The following is an 18,882-nucleotide window of genomic DNA, read 5'->3' on the forward strand; positions in this document are numbered from 1 at the left end:
GCCATGGCAACTTGCTGCCAGGAGCAGGCAGCATCCCCTCATGAGCTGCAGCATCCCTTTGTGGTCCACAGCATCCCTTCATGGGCTGCAGCATCCCTTTGTGGTCCACAGCATCCCTTCATGGGCTGCAGCATCCCCCCCTGGGTCACAGCACCCCTTCATGGGCTGCTCCCACATCTGTGTCAGGGCTATGGAGCTGGAGATGCTGGACAAGACTCCACATTAAATCTGAGCAGGGAAATGGGTCTGTTCTCTCTGGAAAGGCCGTTACCAACATTTGAGTTTGATGCTGTCACAAACAGCCCTGTACGCACAGTGCACATTCTGTCGCAAAGCCAAAAAAATCTCAATTGAGATGTGTATTCTTGAGTGAAAAAGGAATCTGATCCTTTTCCAGCTGCAAGGTTAAAGGTGTTAAAGGGATGCAGTAACACAGCCTGGGATTTTTTCCGAGGTCTTAGTGTTTGCTGTTGCAGACATTTGTTATACCCTGCACTAGTTGAGTTGTCTTTTAAGATACTTTCTCATTACAGTTGCACTCCCCCTTAGTGAAAATTTCTTCATAAAAATTTCTTAATGAAAACCCTTTCTTCAGGTTCCCAATAGGTAGCTCTTTATTTGCATAGCAGTCCAAACCCTTTCTTTTCATTGTCTTGAAGTCTCATCCTGCTTCTCCTGAGGGCCTGAGGAGAAAGAAGAGGTAAGAGAAGAGCAAACCCTCACACTCTTGATTCTGACAGCACCTTCTGAGGGCTGCAAGAGGAGCTGGGGGCAGTTCCCTCAAGGCACCACCAAGAGGTGATGAGTGGAAACCTCAGGGCACATCCTGACCTGAGCCAATGTGATAGGAGCCTGGTGTCTGGCATGGCTCCGTCCTTGCCGTCACCTTCTCCAGTTCATTTCCTGCTGCCCAAGAGCATCACTGTAAACAGGAGCTGCAGCTCCACAGGTCTCCACACAGATCCCCGTGGAATCATTCTGGCTTTGATGGAAATGACAGTGCCATGCCTGCAGAGCAATGTGTTCCAAAAGCCAGCAAAAAGGCTGCACTGGAGTCCTAGCTCTGCACTGCTCATAGTCTGCAGTGCTGATACTTCTGTGTGCCCAAGTTCCCACCCCTGGCTTTCACAACAAGTGTTGTTTCTCATGTAATGATATTCCTGGGAAAGTGCAAATCTCTAGATTCACACGTGCATTATGAGAGCAGAGATGGGGAGACTGGACTGGCTGGATAGAGATGGCACTCTGATGACACTTGTAAAAAGAGAGGAATCCATAGGGCTATATTATTGCAAAGAGGGAAGTTTGTTGGCAGATTACTACTGCCACCACGTAGAAGCTTGCACCTTCTGGCTCTGTAGAGATCTATTTCACCTTGTGAAGGTGCACAAATGATTCAAAGGATCATAGACTAGAGGATTTTGATGACGCTTTCTTGCTTCCAGTGGAAGCATTTTGCCTACCAAGTATCAGCTTGATTTCAAACGTGGAGACATCTTGAGGGACACCAGAACAGTAGGCTCGGAATAACTGAGGAGGCTCAGGAAGCATCTCTGGCCTGGCTGGCCAGAGGGCCACAGTGACCAGGACCAGGAGTGCTAGAGCTGTCCAAAACAGACACTGCCAGTGCAACGTGGACAGGAGCGTGTCTTCCGCTGTGGTCTCCTCGATCTCCTGGATGAGGCGGATCATCTCCTCACGCAGGTGCACCTCACGCTCCAGCATCTTTCTGGTTATGGCCACGTCTTTTCGGTTATCCTCCTTCAGGACAGGCTGGGCAGCCAGCAGAAGCAGAAACATCGTCGTTATCAAGGACATGGCCTGAAGGAGGTGAGAGGAAAGGGGGATCATCAGGTGGGAGGGAGTAGGGAGCTGAGGGCACTCAGCTCATCCTCAAAGTCTCTTTGTGCACTCAGCTCTCTCTCTGGGTTAGAAACACCCTGGGGATCACCCTGGTCCCCTGTCCAGCTCAGCCTTTCCTCTGCATGACAACTTACCAGTTGCCCAAGTCCAGCTGCAGTGGGGCTGAGGCTGCCTGTGGATACCCCTGGTGATGGGTCCCATTGTGCCCCATCCTGAATGATGTCACAACCACCAGAGCCTCATATCCTGGCTGACAAGATGATGATGGCTCTGCTCCAATTGTGGGCTGTCTCCAGTGATGTCACAGCCATCAGTGACATCACCCAGCTGGGAGCCCCCAGCCTTTGTCCTGCCCTGTTCAGTGGGTCCAGGGCATCATCACACCAAGTGCAAACCCTCCTGAGGAGTGAGGTCCCAGGGGCTCTGTGCACAAAGTGGGCAAACTCCCCAAAGCTGTAAATGAAAAAAAAAAAAAAGCCAGTTGTCTCCCTGGTGTAGAGTAAAAGAGCCACCACGATACCATGTCCCCAAGTGCCACATGTCTTTTAAATTCCTCTAGGGATGATGACTCTATCACTTCTCTGGAAAGCCTGTTCTTCAGTGCTTGATAACCATTCTGGGGAAGAAATTTTTCCTTGTATCCAGCTTAAACCTCTCCTGGTGGAACTTGAGGCTGTTTCCTTGTCCTATACTTGTTACCTAGGAGAGGAGACCAACACCCATCTGGCTACAGCCTTCTGGCTGGACTTGGAAGCAGACCTTTAAATTAGATTTGACAGGAAAGGGGGATGCACTCCCAAGTGTCAGAGGGGAGGCAGGAAACACCAACATTTTGGGAAGCAACAGGGAAATACCTGTAAATTGGTGTTTTTACAGAGCTAGGCTGGGCAGGAGGTGTGTGTGTTGTGCTCTGTGCTAAGGAACGGATTGATTGTGAAGAGGAACAGCTTCTGTTCCTCTGAGGAACAGCCAGGAGCAGGCTGAGAGCTTGTGGGCACAAATGAAAGGCCAGACCAACAGAGGGCACTTTGTGCTCGGGTCTGCTCCGGGGTCTGGCCTGCGGGCCCTGCAGGTTCTTTGTTTCAGCTCCAGCAGCATCTCCTCCCAAGCTCTCATCCCACTGAAGGTTTCAGTCCTCGGGGCTGCCTGCAGGGAGGGAGCACAGCTGGCTGTGAGCAATCCGGGAGACTCCTGGAGAGGTCAGGGACCTCTTCTTGGCCCAGAGGAGGAGCGCTACTGGAGCTGGTGCTCACAGGCACAAATGGGCTCATCAGGAGTGGAGCAGCCTGGGTGCAGTGACTGTGCCCTGGGGAGCTCGTGATCCTGAGGAGCAGAGTCAGGACCCTGAACTTTGGAAGAACAAACTTCCAGCTGTTTAAATATGAGCAGTGGGCAGATTGAAACTGTTTCATAGCCCTGTGCTTTTGAGAAAAGCTAAAGGCAGGATTTGAGCAGAATATGAGATGTTTACTTCAGTGAAATTTTCTTGCTTTTCAGTTTTCCTTTATACCTGCTACAGCAGTTCTGTTATTTGCTTTTTCTCCACATATGAAATTCAGATTGAACGTAATGACTTTACACAGATGTGGCAGACATCCCTGCTGCACTTCAGCCTTTCTGATAAATCTGAAAGCAATATATCCTGCATGATATATGATTCTATTGATAAATGCTTAGTCTCCAAATGTCTGCCCTAATAGTTTTTGGAATGACCCTGAGTAACAATTCATCTATTGTGAAATTTCACAGATTATGAAGAAAAGGTAAGATAGATTAATTTTTCCTGAAAACCCTTGATAAAAATATTACAATAAATTTGTTCTTTTTGTAGAAAACCATTCTTATTGTTTCTTCCTAGAAGTCAGGAAATTTCCTTTCTTTCCCTTCCCACCATCAGTCTTTACCCCATTCTGTTGCTTTCCTATAGTGTCCTCAAAAAAATACTTTATTCCTTTTCCTTGTAGTTTTCGGATTAAAAATACTTTATAGAATAAAATCATTAAGTCAGCTCAGATACTGTTTGCTCTCAAATTACATATTCCTTACTTGGGGATGGGATAGATATTAGCATGTAATGGAATCACTTTGCCTTAAATTAAGAATGTCTCTTTAAAAAATATTTTGTGAGTCTAGAATAATAATGTTCACAGTTGGTGAAATGTCACTGATTTTATTTTAGTTCTATCAGAGTGTGGAAAGTTCCCTTAACTAATTATATTTTTCCTGAAAGTACTTAAATAACATTTTTCTCAATGATTATTTGGAGTTCTTTGTCTCCTCTTCCACACGGTCTTATAAAACAAACAGATGAGTAATTGTGTAATATAATTTTGATGAAACCATGCTAGAGAAAAGACATTTAAAATATTTTTGCCATTTAATAAATTTCATTTGCTGTTGTTCTCAAAAGTTCCATATTAAAAACAACTCATGGCCACTTTGCTGTGAAATTTGAGAATAAAATGCACTCTTACACGAATTAAGATAATGTCTGCTCTCCCTTAATTAAAAATAATTATCTTCAGAATGCACAGTGTAAGCTGCTGGTAAGCAGGAAGATACTGCCTATAGTGTTAAATATTGGACAGCCAGTTGGAAACATTGTGAAAGGTTTTATTTTCCTTGGGGTTTGTCTGTACTGCACATGACAGGCTCATACACAACTACTGGAAACCAGCTGGCTGTGGCATCAGAGAGGTTGGAGCTTCTTGCTGCTGAGGGCTGTGTGAAGTACCAGGCTGTCACAGTTACATACCCCTGCAACTTGATAAAGCTATTTTGGATGTATAATATGGGCAATCAATTTGTTAAAGTGATGACTGTTTTGAGGCAGAAATAAATGAAATAATGCATAATTGATTTTCCTTCTGCTACAGCAGTCCACTATTCCTGAACTCCTTGACTTCTGGAGCAACACAAGAGTACTTTGGATATTCTCTAGCCCTTGTAAATGCAGATTAATAAAGGCAAAGCACAGTTCTTTTATTCAGTGTTTTTGCAGGGCAGCATTTTTACTTTGCTGCTAATGAGCCTGAGGAAGTAAATGGCCACCAAAGTGCCTCATGAAATACAGTCTCAGGTGAGGAATTATTAGTTAGCTGGCAAGTGTCACAATGCCTCAGTCACTGAGCTGCCCAGTTTTGTGAGCAAAAGCTGAGTGCAGGCACACATGGACTGACCCTTCTGCAGAGCATCCTCTGCACTACCCCGTTGAAATATTACCTGTGGTGGCAAAAAGCTTCCAGGCTAGCATTTTCTGCATGGATTTGTTTCAAAGGAACGTGGTCTGTAAATGCTCCTAGAGGTGAGCAGCCTGAAAGAGGGAAGACATGAAGGAAGCAGCATCCAGTACCAGAGAGAACTGAAAAATTGCTGCAGCCCTGTGGTCACCCTACACTGATCCCAGCAAATGGTCACCAAGGTGATAAAAAAAGATGATTGAAAAAGATGAAGAAAAGATGATGGAGCAAATGATCACAGAATTCTGGAATGAGTTGGGTTGGAAGGGACCTTAAAGATCATCTAATTCCAATGATGGGCAGGGACACCTTCCACTAGACCAGAGCCCCATCCAACCTGGTCTTGGTGCATGAGGAAAACCAGCTGGGCAGGAATTTGTTCAGCCTGGAGAAAGGAATGATCTTTTCAATTCAAATGCATCTGTGAACACCCACTAGAAAACACAGCCAGACTCTCCATTTATGTGAACAAGGAAAGGATAAGAAACAACAGAAAAAAATTGCACCAAGACAAACTCCAATCAGATATAAAGAGAAAAATTTATCATGAGACCCAACCAAACCAGTTACAAGTATCCCAGAGGGGTTCTGGAACCTCTTTGGAGATAACTCACAATTTGACTGTGCTGAGGAACCTAATTTAACTGCTTTAAGCAGTGGAGTTGGACCTACATTATTAAGTTTTTCTAAAAAAAAAAAAAATCCATCACTAGCCTGATACCTATGATAGCAGTGACATCCCTACCACAGGGCTCTGAGAACAACTGGTAAAGGCAGATGCACTTCAAAAATTTGAAACATTGGAAAAAGAAAGCTTGAATAAGAAAATCTGCATACAAGAACAAGACTAAAATGAGAGAACAAGATTGAAAAGAAAGAATAGTGGGCAATGTTAAAGGCACTGTCTAATTCTGGCAGTAGCAGCCCTGACACCCTGCTGACTAATTTAAACTTTATTTAGCCTTGATGAGGCAGTGACACTGGGGATAAAGCAGGAAGGGACCAGCTCTTAAGGCTCTGGCAGCTCTCAGATTTCCTAGGGGTTTAAATACACTCAACACTTCCAGGGAGAAGTGACAGATTTTAACAAGGCAGAAGAGCCCAGTGAGCAAATAACTTGGGAAGTTACTCTTTCCTTTCATTATGTTCTTTCCCTTAGTGCTTCTTTCAATTATTATTCATGACTCTTCTAATTTCTCTTGCCTATTAATTTTTCCAATGCTTCCTCCAATCACATATATCCATTTCATCTAGGATGTTACACATGGTCTGTGAGAAGACAAGAAATAAATACACGTGGTACTTGTGTTGACTTCAGAATTCTTCTGGCAGGATCCATCTTCTCTGATTGCTTTGCTGCTGTACAGAGTATAAAGAAACATCCAATTATATTATTTATGCCTAGGTACAGCTCTTAATTTAACTGAATAATCAAATAGAATTGAGGTATTTCTGTTTCTTGTGTGCCCCTTTGGAATTCGAGCTGTGATGACATTTCTTATAGATATAGAAGATACCATCTGTGTCTTTGTACATGGGATCTGAGATAATGTGCCTTAAAGGCAAGGGGAGTCTAAACAGATTTCTAAACAATAGATTCTAAAAAAAAACAAGGTAGATTCTAAACAGATTTCAAAAGATAGCTGATTTCTTAGCAACCCTGGCTACAACAATGGAAAAAATTGTTCTGTTTACTGTTATGACCTCTGCACAGCACAAAGTAGAAGCATGGTGGATGCTGGAGATAAGGAAGTTGAGTTCATCAGTGCTCTGGGTTCTTCTGGTGTTCTTGGAAAAAGTGGAACAAGACCAGACTGTGCCTGCCACTACTAATTGCACATCTAACTTACAGGGATAGTCAGTGTAAATTTTCAACTTCACATGCAAAATTCAGTGTGATTGATTCCTCCTGTCTTAGGATGATGAATTACTGGTGTCAGGAGGCTGCAATCTTGTCTCTGTTGCTGTGATTCCATGGGATGCCATGCAATAACTGAATGAACAGAAACATAATCTTGTGAGATGAATACTCACATCTGTAAAAATACAAATGTGCATTCCCTTTTCCACTATAAACTATTGCAGTGAGGTAGAAAAATTATAAAAGAAAGGCTTCATAAAATCAAGCCTGCTCTCTTATATCAGTGGCTGGCCTTGTCAGGCTGGCACTTTGCAAGTTTCCATTTGAAAGTAATCCTGTTGTGATCAGCTCCTAACAATCTATTCCTAGGTGAAAAACAACTAACACCTGCATAAACATGAATCTATCCCATGAGAACCAGTGAAGAAAATATGTAAAGAATTTAAGAGTAGAGAGATTTGATGGACAAGTAAAATACCTTTTACTAACCAATAAAGTAATTGGCAAGAAAACTGCTAACCAATTGGAGTCACACATGAGGTCTGTAAAACTGTATAAAAATTAGTTGTATGAATAAAAAATGGGCTTTTTCCACCATGAAGAAAATGAAGTCTTGTGTGATTTATTCCTATAGCAAACTCTTCCTACAGGGTACAGAAATCTGTAAATTTAATCTGCAAGTACTTCAGATACAATATTGGGCCACAAAGTACTAGTAAAGGCAACAATATGTTCCATATATTAATGCAAGTTTTCTTGAAGCAAACTTCAGATGAAAAATCTGGTGCATAGAATTAGAAAAAACACCCATCTTTGACAGTCTCATCTCAGGGTAGGGAGGGAGCACAGCACACGTGGATCTCACACAGGTCTCTGGCTATATTTTCCTTATCATGGGGGACTTGGGACTTCCTACTGTTTTACAAGAGCAACAGACTGCTTTTCTCACCCAGAGATTGATGAAGCACTGGGACATTTTCAGTGCTCAGAAACAATTCCACTGATGTTTGCTTCCCAAACATCATGTAAGTCATTAACTGTTGCTGAAACAGTCAATTCATGCATTCAGGAAAGCACTTTGGAATTATAATATAGGTGTTGAGAAGTAGCTGTGCCACCCTTCCCTTGCATTCAAGTCTGGTCATCAGTCTTTGTTTTAGGGCATGTAAACAGGAGGAATTCAAGCTTTTCAGGGGACATGCTCTATGAAATTAATTCTTGTAATATGGGTAAGGTTTCCTTTGGGGGAAAGGAAATAAATGTGCAGAACAGCAGATAAACAAATACTAGAGGAAATTTAATCAGCCTGAGAGAGGCAAACAAGTTTGTTTCAATACTGAAAGTTTCTCAGAACCTCAAAACTCTCCATGGTGCTGAGAAACTTCAGGAACAGCTCAGTGAAAGGATAGTGTCAACAGCCTCAATTTACAATCTGAACAGTAAGTACAGCAATCCTATTTTACTGAGCAGGTAGAGCATATTGCTGCAGATTGCTAGTGCAGTGGCATCAAGGCAATTTTTTACAGTTCTTTTCAAGTCAGATGGCTGAGCACAATGTTATCCAAGTTAGACCAGTGCACAAAAGTTAGCAGCTGATGCAGTTTTAATATTTTAACCCAAATCTGTATTAGCTGGAACAAGATGTTTCCATTTGACCACAGATGCTTCAAGCAAATCAGTAGGTAGAGCTATTTCTTCCAGCACCTACATATTTCACAAAATTTAGGTAATAATTTGCAGATTTGCCCCATCCCATTCTTTCCACAATAAACATCTTACTGGATTAATCACACCACAGATCTGTCTGATAAAACCACTAGCTTGGGGAACTTAGCTCCTTGTTCACAATTAAAATGTTTGAATGCAATTTCTGATTTATTTCCTTTATTTAGTAAATGTATTTTGCAGAAAAAGAACCACAGCAGAACCTAGGTGTTTTGGAAGGATTTTAGAGGGCTAGAGAAAAAGAAGTCTCTGGAAAGGTGGTCAGTCTGAAAACAGATCAAAGCTCCACAGGCTATGAAATAGAAGAAGATGAAGACAGTGTATGTTGGAAGCAGTCACTGATGAGCTGCACTTGGCCAAAAGAGCACTTGAAGAAATAGCAAGATGAGGAAAAAAAAAAGAGCCAGGTACTTTTTTTCCTCTGTATTGCTATCACAGTGAATCATTAAGGTCTCTTAAGACACTCTTTAAAACCTTATTAAACAGGTTTTTGGTGCTCTAGTTAATGCAAGCTAGCTCTCTGTTTGTGTGATGGTAACTTAAGGAGTTTTTAAGAGACTGCTTCAGCAAGCTGAAAGAATGAGTTTTGTCACAAAAAGAGATAGAATACATTGCAGGAACTGAACAAAAGAACTGTTTGTAAGAGAGGAGTCACAAGAAGTGTATTGTTCCTTTAAAAAGCAACCAGGAGTTGGTTTACTGAGAGTTTAAAAAAAATGAGCAAAGAACAATTTTAGAGTTTTAATTAAAAACAATTCTGATCTTTTTATTAAAAATTATTTCAGTAACAGTCTCACTGCTTTCATACCACTGCTATTATTATTGCTGGGAAAGTAATCATGTTCAGTGGTTCACTACAGCATGCTGGCATCACAGAACATGTTAGGAAGAAAATGTGCTTTAATAGCAATGCCTTGCTGGTACCAGATGCAAACATTAGATGCATAGAGGAATACAGAGTTGCAGTTACTTGGAGAATTAATTACAGCTTGTCACTGTTGGGTTCTTTAGCATCAGAACAACTAGGAAATGCATTTAATAAAATCAGAGTTGTGATAATTTGGGCACTAGTTTCAAGAGATCAAAATAGGAGACCATATTCTATGCATGGCTCTGCTCTTATTTGCAGTACACAGAGTAGCTCTCATATGTAAAATCTCCCAGGTGGAATTCTTTAGTTTTGTTCTGCAGAACTATATGTTTAAATATATCTAGAAGCAAGTAAAAAATACATGTAGATGTGTGTGTACATAGGTATGTTTAATTTTGTTTCCAGCAGCCTTTTTGTTAAGATGGTGGCATCTTTAGGTGCAGGTGTAAGAGATGCAAAGTTGCTTCTCAAGAGAGAAACCTGGGGATTACAAACTATGTGGAATATTTTAGGATCACCTATAAAGCAGCAAGGAAAGGCTTACAGTTCAGAAAGTCACTTAAACAAACTTGTATATAGATTAACCTCTCACTTCCATTACATGGAAAATATTTACAGTGTAGTTTTCCCATTAATGGTTGTATAAATTGTTTAATTTACTTTTCACAGTATGGGAAATTGGAAGACAATAAAAATCAAAATGAGTGCAAGGTATAGTCAGGAGATAATGAAGTCTATTACATGTGGGTCTAACATATGTACTTTTTCTTCCCAAAAGTATAACTGAAGAAGTAGTAGGCAAGTTCAGCCCTCCTGCATGCTATGTTGTGGTAAAACAGTCTATTTCCACAGAGCCATGTACTGTGACTTGTAGGGAAAATCACTTTTACTACCTTTGGACCACCTTTAAGTTGATCTACCTCAGGTTATATATGTTAGCAGTTCATCCCAGTTCTGGAAAATGTGTTTAACCAAGGGTGTTTTCCTGATGAGAGTGGAGCTTGGCATAAGAGGGCTCTGGATGTCCTCACCCTGTGGCACAAGGGGATCTTGGTGAGTGGGTGCAGTCAAGGGAAAGGATGGTTGGCACTGCTGGGGCTGCTCTGGGCAGCCCTCTGGCACACCTGGGGTGGGTTTAGTTTCCCTGGAGCACAGAATCTGTCTGCAAGCAGCCTTCCAGTCTAAACCTCAGGTGTCTTGGTGAGCTCAAGTGACTGGCTGCAGGTGGTTTAGGTTCTGGGGACCTGAGTGTGCTGTTTGTCTTTGCTCTTTGGTTAATTTTGGCACAGAATGCACAAAAAGTTTAGTCAGTGGAGTCTTGGGATGGTTCTGGATTTTGAATGCTGGTTTTCCTTCATTTTAATCTCATGTGGAAGTAGTGATCCTGGCCCTGGTGAGTTTAATGGTAAGAACTCCACTGACTTCAGCAAGGACACAACTTCTCAGAGAGACCATGCCCTTCCACCAGTAACAGCTTCATGCAGCTAAGAATTTAGAGGCAGGTCATAAAAATATATAGAAAGGAGGTTACATTCCCAGAAAAGAATCACTGGAATAGTTTTGAAAATGATTTTTCCAACACTAATAAAGAAAATGTAATAGACCATTTTATGCTCCTGTCCTTGGGCTATGCCTTATACCATGATCAATATAAAAGAAAATTATATTTCCTTGATTACTCATTCATGCAGAAAATGAGTTCTGTTACCTGAAAATTTAGAAGTTTCCCACGTAATTGGATAGCCTTTGTACATCTTCAATTTTTGATGTTATTGGGTAGTTCATGTTATTTACTAGGATGTTTTAGTCTAATCATTTCTTTGACAGGTTAAAATATCACTATTACAGTGGGAACATTCTCCTGACAGTGGAAACCATTTAACAAATTAGATGCTGAATGCAATTTGCTGGTCAGTGATGCAGAATATACAGTGCATGAGCAAGAGATAGTTTAAATATCAACTAGAAACTAACTATGCAAATTACACAAAAGGATCCTGCATTGTGCCGGCTCTTTCCCCTTCTTCCAAGAGTGCAGAAGACACTGTCAGGAATAATTTGAGCAAATAAATTGTATAGAAATCTTCTGCTTAAGAATTACAGGCTCTTCTTTCAGTGCTGAGCACACTCAAAAAAAAAAGAGAGTTTAGGATTTGAAGGAGAGTGGATTAACCAGGAGTGTTCATCATTTCTCTCTGGTACTCATGCAATAGTCATCAGTCTTGAGGGGTGTCTGCCAAAGACAGGCTGGTACCTTTCAAAGTTTGTAGGGAAAATCTGCCACCTTGGCTTGCAAGAGTGTCCCTGAGGCCCCTTAGCCCTGGAGTGGGTCCTATTTGGATTTATGTTGTGACACAGCAACAACAGCAAGCCAGCTGTGACAAAGACAGATCTCCCAGCTCCTGCACCTGCTGAAGTTTCAGCAGAGCTGAGGTTTAACTTCAGCCAGGACATCCCCCCTCGCGCACTCTTTCTTCCCCCCAGCTGGTGGGATGGGAAGGGAATCAGAAAAGTAATAGTGAGAACACCTGTGGGCTCAGATAAAGACAGTTCGATAGGGAAAGCAAGAGACAGCCACACAAGAGACACCCACAAAGCTAAACAAGGAATTAATTCACTGCTTCCCATGGTCTGGCAGGTGTTCAGCCATCCCCAGTGGAGTGGGGCCCCATCACACCTAACAGTGAGCTGGGAAAACAGAGAGGTTTGGATTTTAGTTCATGCACAGAATCACCCAAAAGAAAATCTGTGCCTTTCATCCTCATATTTCTCACCTAATCCATTTCTGATACATTCAGGCATCAGGCTCTGGTGTTGTCTGCTTGGCAATTTCCCCAGTAGCCCTAGACTGCATGTATTTTATCTTCTTTCTTGTGACTGTGTCTTTGTACATGCACATTTCTGGGGGTTTTTCTCCTCTAAATCTCTCAAAAGAGGTGTATTAGCCAGATGGTTTTAGTTTGCATGTTACAAAGATTTCATCTGTATAGAATAATTTAATAATTATTTTATATGTAAAAATTTTTCAGCCATGGGCTTGAGAGGCCTATTCCATTCCTTCCTAATTCCTACTATCACTATTACTACAGCTCTTCACAAAATGGGAAATTAATTAGTGAGAAGTCTCTAATGTTCATTATTTTTTTGGCTATTCAAGATAAAATAGCTTTGAGAGATAAGTAGGAATGCTGTTTACATTCAACTGCACCCACCATTTCTAGTTTTTGACACCTTTTTTATTACATTTGTGACCGGTGCAGCAGAAGTAAGTGACTGCAGCTTCTGCTGTGCTCAGTATTCACAATCCTGTGGATTCTGTGAATATCCTTTCCCAACTTTCTTCCTGCCTCCTTGTTTCATGTGAGGATCCCTCCGAGCTTTGCTCTTCATCTTGTTCATGAGGAAAGTGTCAGAAAGAGATTAAGGTTAAAATGTCAGGTTTCTCTCATTTTTAGGTGTTGATTTTATGTGTCCAGACCCCAATCCTTTCAAGTGCACTCTGCATTATTAGACTCTCAGATGGAAGCTGCCCTTTGAAAACTAGCCATTGTTGCTTCTTGCTTTCTACATTCTTCTTGTTAAAAATCTCTTTAAGCTGATGGGTGTGCCAGTTGCTTTCCATTCTAGCAGAAAGTGGGAACAAGGGTGAGCCCCTCTGTTTAACAATAATTGGAACATGGGAAGCTCCTTCAGAGACCAGTCTGAATGCCAGTAAAGCCTGGAACTGTTGATCTCCTTGTGAGTGGTTGTGTGATCAAAATAACCAAGGAAGAGTCAGCTGAAAAGAGGAGTGCTTCTAGTATGAACTTGAGAGAAGAACAAAAATTGCTTGGAGCTTTTTGTAAAAAGCATTTCTGAAAAAATAAAATGAACTTCCAAGTGATTATTTCCCCGATCAGAGAACAAGTGGTTTAGGTGTATTCTGCCAGAGAATACACCTAAACCAGAAATAAACAGCCAGAGAGAGATGACTGCAGACCCCACATAGTATAGAAGGATGGGCTTAGAGCAGAGTTGGACCATGAACACTCACAAAAAAATGGTTTAATGAGCACTTGGATTAAAACTGTGCTCATTTGCTCAAACCAAACTCATCCAGGACCATCTTCATCTAGGTGCTGTGTATGTTCTGTTTCCTTTAGCAAAGTAATAGGTGGCATGTTCTCTGCTAATACACTGGCAGCATATTTTCTCTAATGTTCTATTACATGCAAAGCCTATTTGCATTGAAGACTTTGCCTAAATTCCTAATGATTCTGGAGAAAACCCAACTCTGTCTCCCTCCCTCCCTCTCCTTCTGCTGGGATAGCTTCCATGTGAAGTTCCCAAGCTGGAGTGGCTTCTCTTGGACCAGGGGAGCTCCAGAGCCAGCATGAGGGACAGGGAAGGACCATGTGGTCCTGAGAAGGCAAGAAAAAGACTGCTGCTGGTGATGGCAGCAAAGTCTCAGACAGCAGGAGCTGTCCAAGCCAACCTCTGCCAGTAGCTGCTGCCATTGAGGACGTTGATTTTGAGGGAAAATGGAACTAAACTTGCTGCGAAATGAGATCTGATTTAGAAAACTGTACATTAAAAAGATACGTGGTTAGAGCTACCAGATTCTTTATCTACCTCTTTGTGGTGACACTGAAAAGAGAAACAGCAGTTTCACAACTGTGATCTTTGACATGGCAAGCTGTTCTTAAGTACCTGCAAAGATCAAAAAATGAAGCTCAGTTGCTTCAATTGCTCTAAAAACTTTAGGAACCTCTCAGCCACTTCAAGTGCTTCTGTAACTCTCTTCTTGTTCTGCTGGCATCCTTCTGTGTTGAACTTTGCTTTGCTAGTTAGATTTGGGTTATCTGCTGTGGACAGAAAACGTATTTCAGCTTATTGAGTATATTTGCTGTCTTGTAAGAGAGACTGAATTCAGAACAGCTGTTCTGGATGTCTGCTAAAGAGCTATTGAAGAGCAGTGGGTGTGACCAATTACATTTCAGCCCCACACCCAAGCCACTTCATTAATGATTGCTTTAAGCCAGCAGGCCTTGTCTGTCTGTCCAACTCTTCTGTCCCCTCCCATTGCCTATTTTCTGGTAAGCTCATTGCAAAGAGAGGAGGCAGCAATCATTTGCAAGTCTGAGTGGAGCAGATCTCACAAACAGGTATATGATATTAACTGTTATCTTCTGGAATTGTGTGGTTCACATTTTGAATCACCTGTCAGCTGTCTGCAAGGTTGTTAATTCTTTCTGCTGATTTTTGTGGCTTTATGGAAAGAGCAGCCTTCTCCAAATACTCCTACTCTATAATATATGCTTTTGGGGTTTATCTCCTAAATTTGTCTAGTAGGCTAAATGTAACTGCATTAAATGAAGAGGAATAAATAAAAGCCTCCTCAAAAATTACTTTTGACTAGTGTAACTGTGAATCCATGATCTCTAGTCCTTAGTGTATGGGGAGGAATTCCTTTAGGGATGAAGTAGTAGGTTGGGGCCCTGGAGGGCATATGAGGTAGGTGAAAAAGAGGAGAAAGAAATGAATATTAATTTCCTGGACAGCAAGAAAAAAATTCTTTCCCCATGACCTAACCATGGTTGTGTATTGGCAAGAAACAGCTTATGTTTGAAATGTTTGTATAAAAGGGCTTAGTTTCTGTAATCTCTATGCCCAAATTTCTCTCCAGCAGAAAGGCTGGAGAAACAAGATTTGATTTTGATTTTGGGGAAGCAGAGTTGCCTGCTTCATAACACCTGCCAGTAAGCTAAGATCTCAGAAGAAAAGCAATATTTGTTTATTATAATACATTCATTTAATTGCTCCTTCAGGAGTAATGTGTCTACATATAGGTTCTGCTCCAGCAGGATATTCAAGGCCAAGGAGACCAAGAAAAGATACAGGAATCTGCTGTAAAGCCATGAGCCATGGCTGGGAGCTCTATCTGGAAAGACTTAAAAGAGGGCAGAAGGGAGGTTGAGCTGGGGTGGGGGGAATCCTTTTGACCCAAGAGACCAAGCTTTCTATTCAGTAATATCCTATACTGAGTGTGTGATATGGAGACTGCTGGGTTTTTCGTGTGTGATTTATATAGATGTTTCAGATCCATGTTGAGTTTCCTCTAGAAACCCAGGTTTTCTACATTTAAAAACCAGCTTGAATTCAAAATTACCTATGTTGAATGTGTATTTAATGAGGTAAATTGGAGGAAGAGAAAGTCACACACAATCAAGAAACACAAGTTCCACATTCTCAGCCAGAGATTTTCAGCTCTTAACTTTAGTTGTCTCTTGCCGAGCCTGCAACTAATTGAGAAGAGAATGAAATACTGCAGCAATCTTCAATTCTAATGAATGTTGCAATAATTTAATATGAAAGAATTTAAATCTTCAGTTGTTTTCTTCTGTGTGGTACTGGGGTAGAAGCTGTGGTAGCAAAGCAAAGTATTCACCCACTGTGTACTCACAGCAGATGAGGAGAATATACCTTTGCACAAAAATCCACAGGGCTGGATAGTTTCCTTCAAATTCTTTTAGGCATAATTGTGCTATTTATTTCTGCTAATGTAATATTGCATCCTTATTTTCCTTAGAATCTACATCATTTTATGGATATGTGAGAAAATGTGGAGCTATTTTACAGCTGTCAGTAAGTGTCCTTGAGAACAATGCCACAGCAATTTAATGAGGTACATAAGAACCTGTAACCCCTGATGAACAGTGTCCAGGAAGATTCTTTCTGCAGCTCTGCTCTGGTCCTGCTTCTTCACTCCTCTTTCATAGTGCTCCTTTTACTATAACACCTCCAAAAACTTGCAAGAGGTGGTAAAAATGTTCTTTGTTAAGCCACTCTTCAAATTGCTTACATAGTGTGAATTTGCTGGACAGCCAAGTCGTGACGGTGAGACCTGGTGCTAAATATATTGGCAGTGCTGGGGAGAAGACGTAGTGCTTTTCTGGGGATTCTGTGGCCAGTGCACACCACGGAATGGGCACAGTGTGACAGTGTGTCCTGTGGTCCCAGGAGCTGCTCAGCCTTCAGCAATTTTAGGTGATAATGACGTAAGTAAATTATTCTGTCCAGGACAAGACAGTCATCCAGGATGGGCCTGCATTGTCAAGTAGATAAATTTACCCATTTTACTCACTACACCACCTTTGTCTAAAGAAAGTGCTTTTGAATCTATTGGCACTAATGTATTTTCCTTCGTGTACTTGGACACACAGGGGAGTGTAACATCCTGAACTACATCTGATTTGGATTATTTTTTTCTTGTGTATTGCCTCAAGGCTCCTTGTAGCTGCTCCCCTTGTCTGCTAGGCAGGTGCTGCTTCACTTACAAACTCCTTCAGCTTGCAGTCTAATTATTCCTTTTTGTGTGTGGAAACTCCCGTCTTGAAAACTCCCCCCTCAAAAAACCCTAGGTGGAAATACATTAATTAAAGGTCTTAATTTTATCTTGTTGTAGGAAATATTAGTTTACATTATATATATAAAAGAGAGAGAAGAGAATGTGACTTATTTTTCTTTGTCTGCTGCCAACCTGTTTCTGATTTACCTAGATGCTCTTCTTTTGATTGGGTTATCTAACACATAAAATATTTTAAACAATCTGAATTTTCCTTGATTGAAGGGTTTTGTTCCTATTACCCAAAATAGCTGTGGCTCCTAACTGAGTGGTGATCTGAGTGGAAAGATACAATCCACAGGTAACCCCTTCATGCTGCTCCCAATGCTTATTTGGTTCCCAGATATTTTGAGTAAAAGATTTACAGGACCAGGGTATGGTACAGATTGTTGAGGGGCTACATCAGGATATGAGAAGAATGCAGCCCTTTTATGTGCAAAAAACTAAGGTGCACTTCTATAGTTCAGCAGAAAACCTTTACTGTGTGTCCCATTTGCCCTGAGGGTGGCTGGGAACATGACCTGGTCCTTAAACAGACAGAAATAGGATTACATGAACACGAGTCACTCTCCATATAAGAACTAATCATCAAAAAGCACTGGCATTTAAATCCCCCCTAGCTTGCAAAAGGCTTTATCTTTTAAAACAAAAGGAAATTCAAATTAAAAGCAGCAGTGTTTGGACCAGCAAAACAGTAATGTGAAGAGACAAGGAGGCTCAGGGAAAGCACAGAGAAACAAGGTAGAGACAAATTTGACACTGAGAAAAATTGCATTAGCAAAAAGTAATTATAGGAAGGGCTGACTGAGTGACAATGATATTACCTTGGTCTGGTTCTGGCTATGCTTGCAGAGATGTTGATAGCAAAGGGGACAAAGCTCCTTCAGCTCCCAATTCTAACAAGTAGTTTTGTACAGTTGTGTAGACTTGAAGGTTCTTTGGTGTCCAAAATGTGAGGATGAATAACATGGGGCTTTATCCCAGCAAATTTATAAGCTTGGTATATGGCTTTATCCAAGATAATTTATAAGCAAATTTATTAATTTATCTTGAGTAAATTAAATTGATTCTTAGCAACTAATCAAGGATTATGGAAGACATTGCAATGTATAACTGAGAAATGGACCTTGCTGACTGTGTTAAAATTTTATGAGTTTTTCTGTTGTTTTGGTTTTTTGTTTGTTTGGTTTGGGTTTGTGTGAGTTTTTGGTAAATGCTAACTCAGTATGCTGCTTTTGGCTAGGGTAAATCTATTTTTGTTCATAGAAGCCAGCACGGGGTATGGTTTGAATTGCTGCTGGAGAAGGCACACCTTGAAGCATCAGTGGCTGTGCATGAGGCTGTGCTGGAGCAGGTCCAGCCCTAAGTGATTGCAGTTTGTGGTAAGTGCAAGCTGGAGCAGGAAGGAGGGGAGCAATGTTAAACCATAAAACTTCACTCCAAGGGATCAGGAGTGGAGATGGTAGTGGAAATAGCTTTCAGTTGTTGTAATTCATGCCTTGAGCTGTATGTTATGGGAGCTGCTACAGCAGGAGCCACCAGAAGCAGAGGACAATCCTTAAAACTGCAGCAGACACCTGACCTGAGCTGCTTTGGTGTCTGATACCTCCCCACAGCACAGCACCTCTCATGTGCTGAGTGAGCACCACACCAGATGGAGCACAGAATCATGGGCTGCATGAACCTATTGGGCATTTTGGGGATGCTTGTGGTCTTTTATGGATGTTTTACAGACAGTTCACATGGGTGATCCATAGACTGAGGGAATGTTATCTGTGAAATATATCAAACAGTGGGAATGGGGGTGGTGGGTGATGATGATGTGTAGGAGCTGAGCAGGATGTCAATGCTATGGGATAAGAAGTGGAGATTGTGCTGCTTTGGGCTGGGCTGGAGTTAATTTTCTTTATAGTAGCAAGTATGGGGCTGTGCTTTGGAT

General features: G+C 41.5%; 1 protein-coding gene and 1 long non-coding RNA gene across 7 annotated transcripts in view; both read left to right on the forward strand.

Annotated features, from left to right (window-relative positions):
- Nucleotides 1-1,024: 1,024 nt before the first annotated feature.
- LOC135302454 (uncharacterized) lies at nucleotides 1,025-5,665 on the forward strand. Its single transcript, XR_010364059.1, has 2 exons — nucleotides 1,025-3,626; nucleotides 4,740-5,665. It is a non-coding gene; the product is annotated as an uncharacterized LOC135302454 (long non-coding RNA).
- Nucleotides 5,666-14,554: 8,889 nt separating this feature from the next.
- ESR2 (estrogen receptor 2) overlaps nucleotides 14,555-18,882 on the forward strand; it is a 45,090-nt gene continuing 40,762 nt past the window's right edge. For 2 of the 6 annotated variants that reach the window (XM_064422900.1, XM_064422908.1), the window contains exon 1: nucleotides 14,555-14,703. In XM_064422900.1, coding sequence (XP_064278970.1) covers nucleotides 14,563-14,703 — 141 coding nt within the window. In that variant the 5' untranslated portion in view covers nucleotides 14,555-14,562. Of the gene's footprint in view, nucleotides 14,704-16,127; nucleotides 16,224-18,882 lie in introns of all 6 variants that reach the window. The other 4 variants (XM_064422901.1, XM_064422906.1, XM_064422902.1 and 1 more) reach the window with 4 other exon arrangements.

Source organism: Passer domesticus, chromosome 6, assembly GCF_036417665.1.
Source record: "Passer domesticus isolate bPasDom1 chromosome 6, bPasDom1.hap1, whole genome shotgun sequence".
Lineage (NCBI taxonomy): Eukaryota > Metazoa > Chordata > Aves > Passeriformes > Passeridae > Passer > Passer domesticus.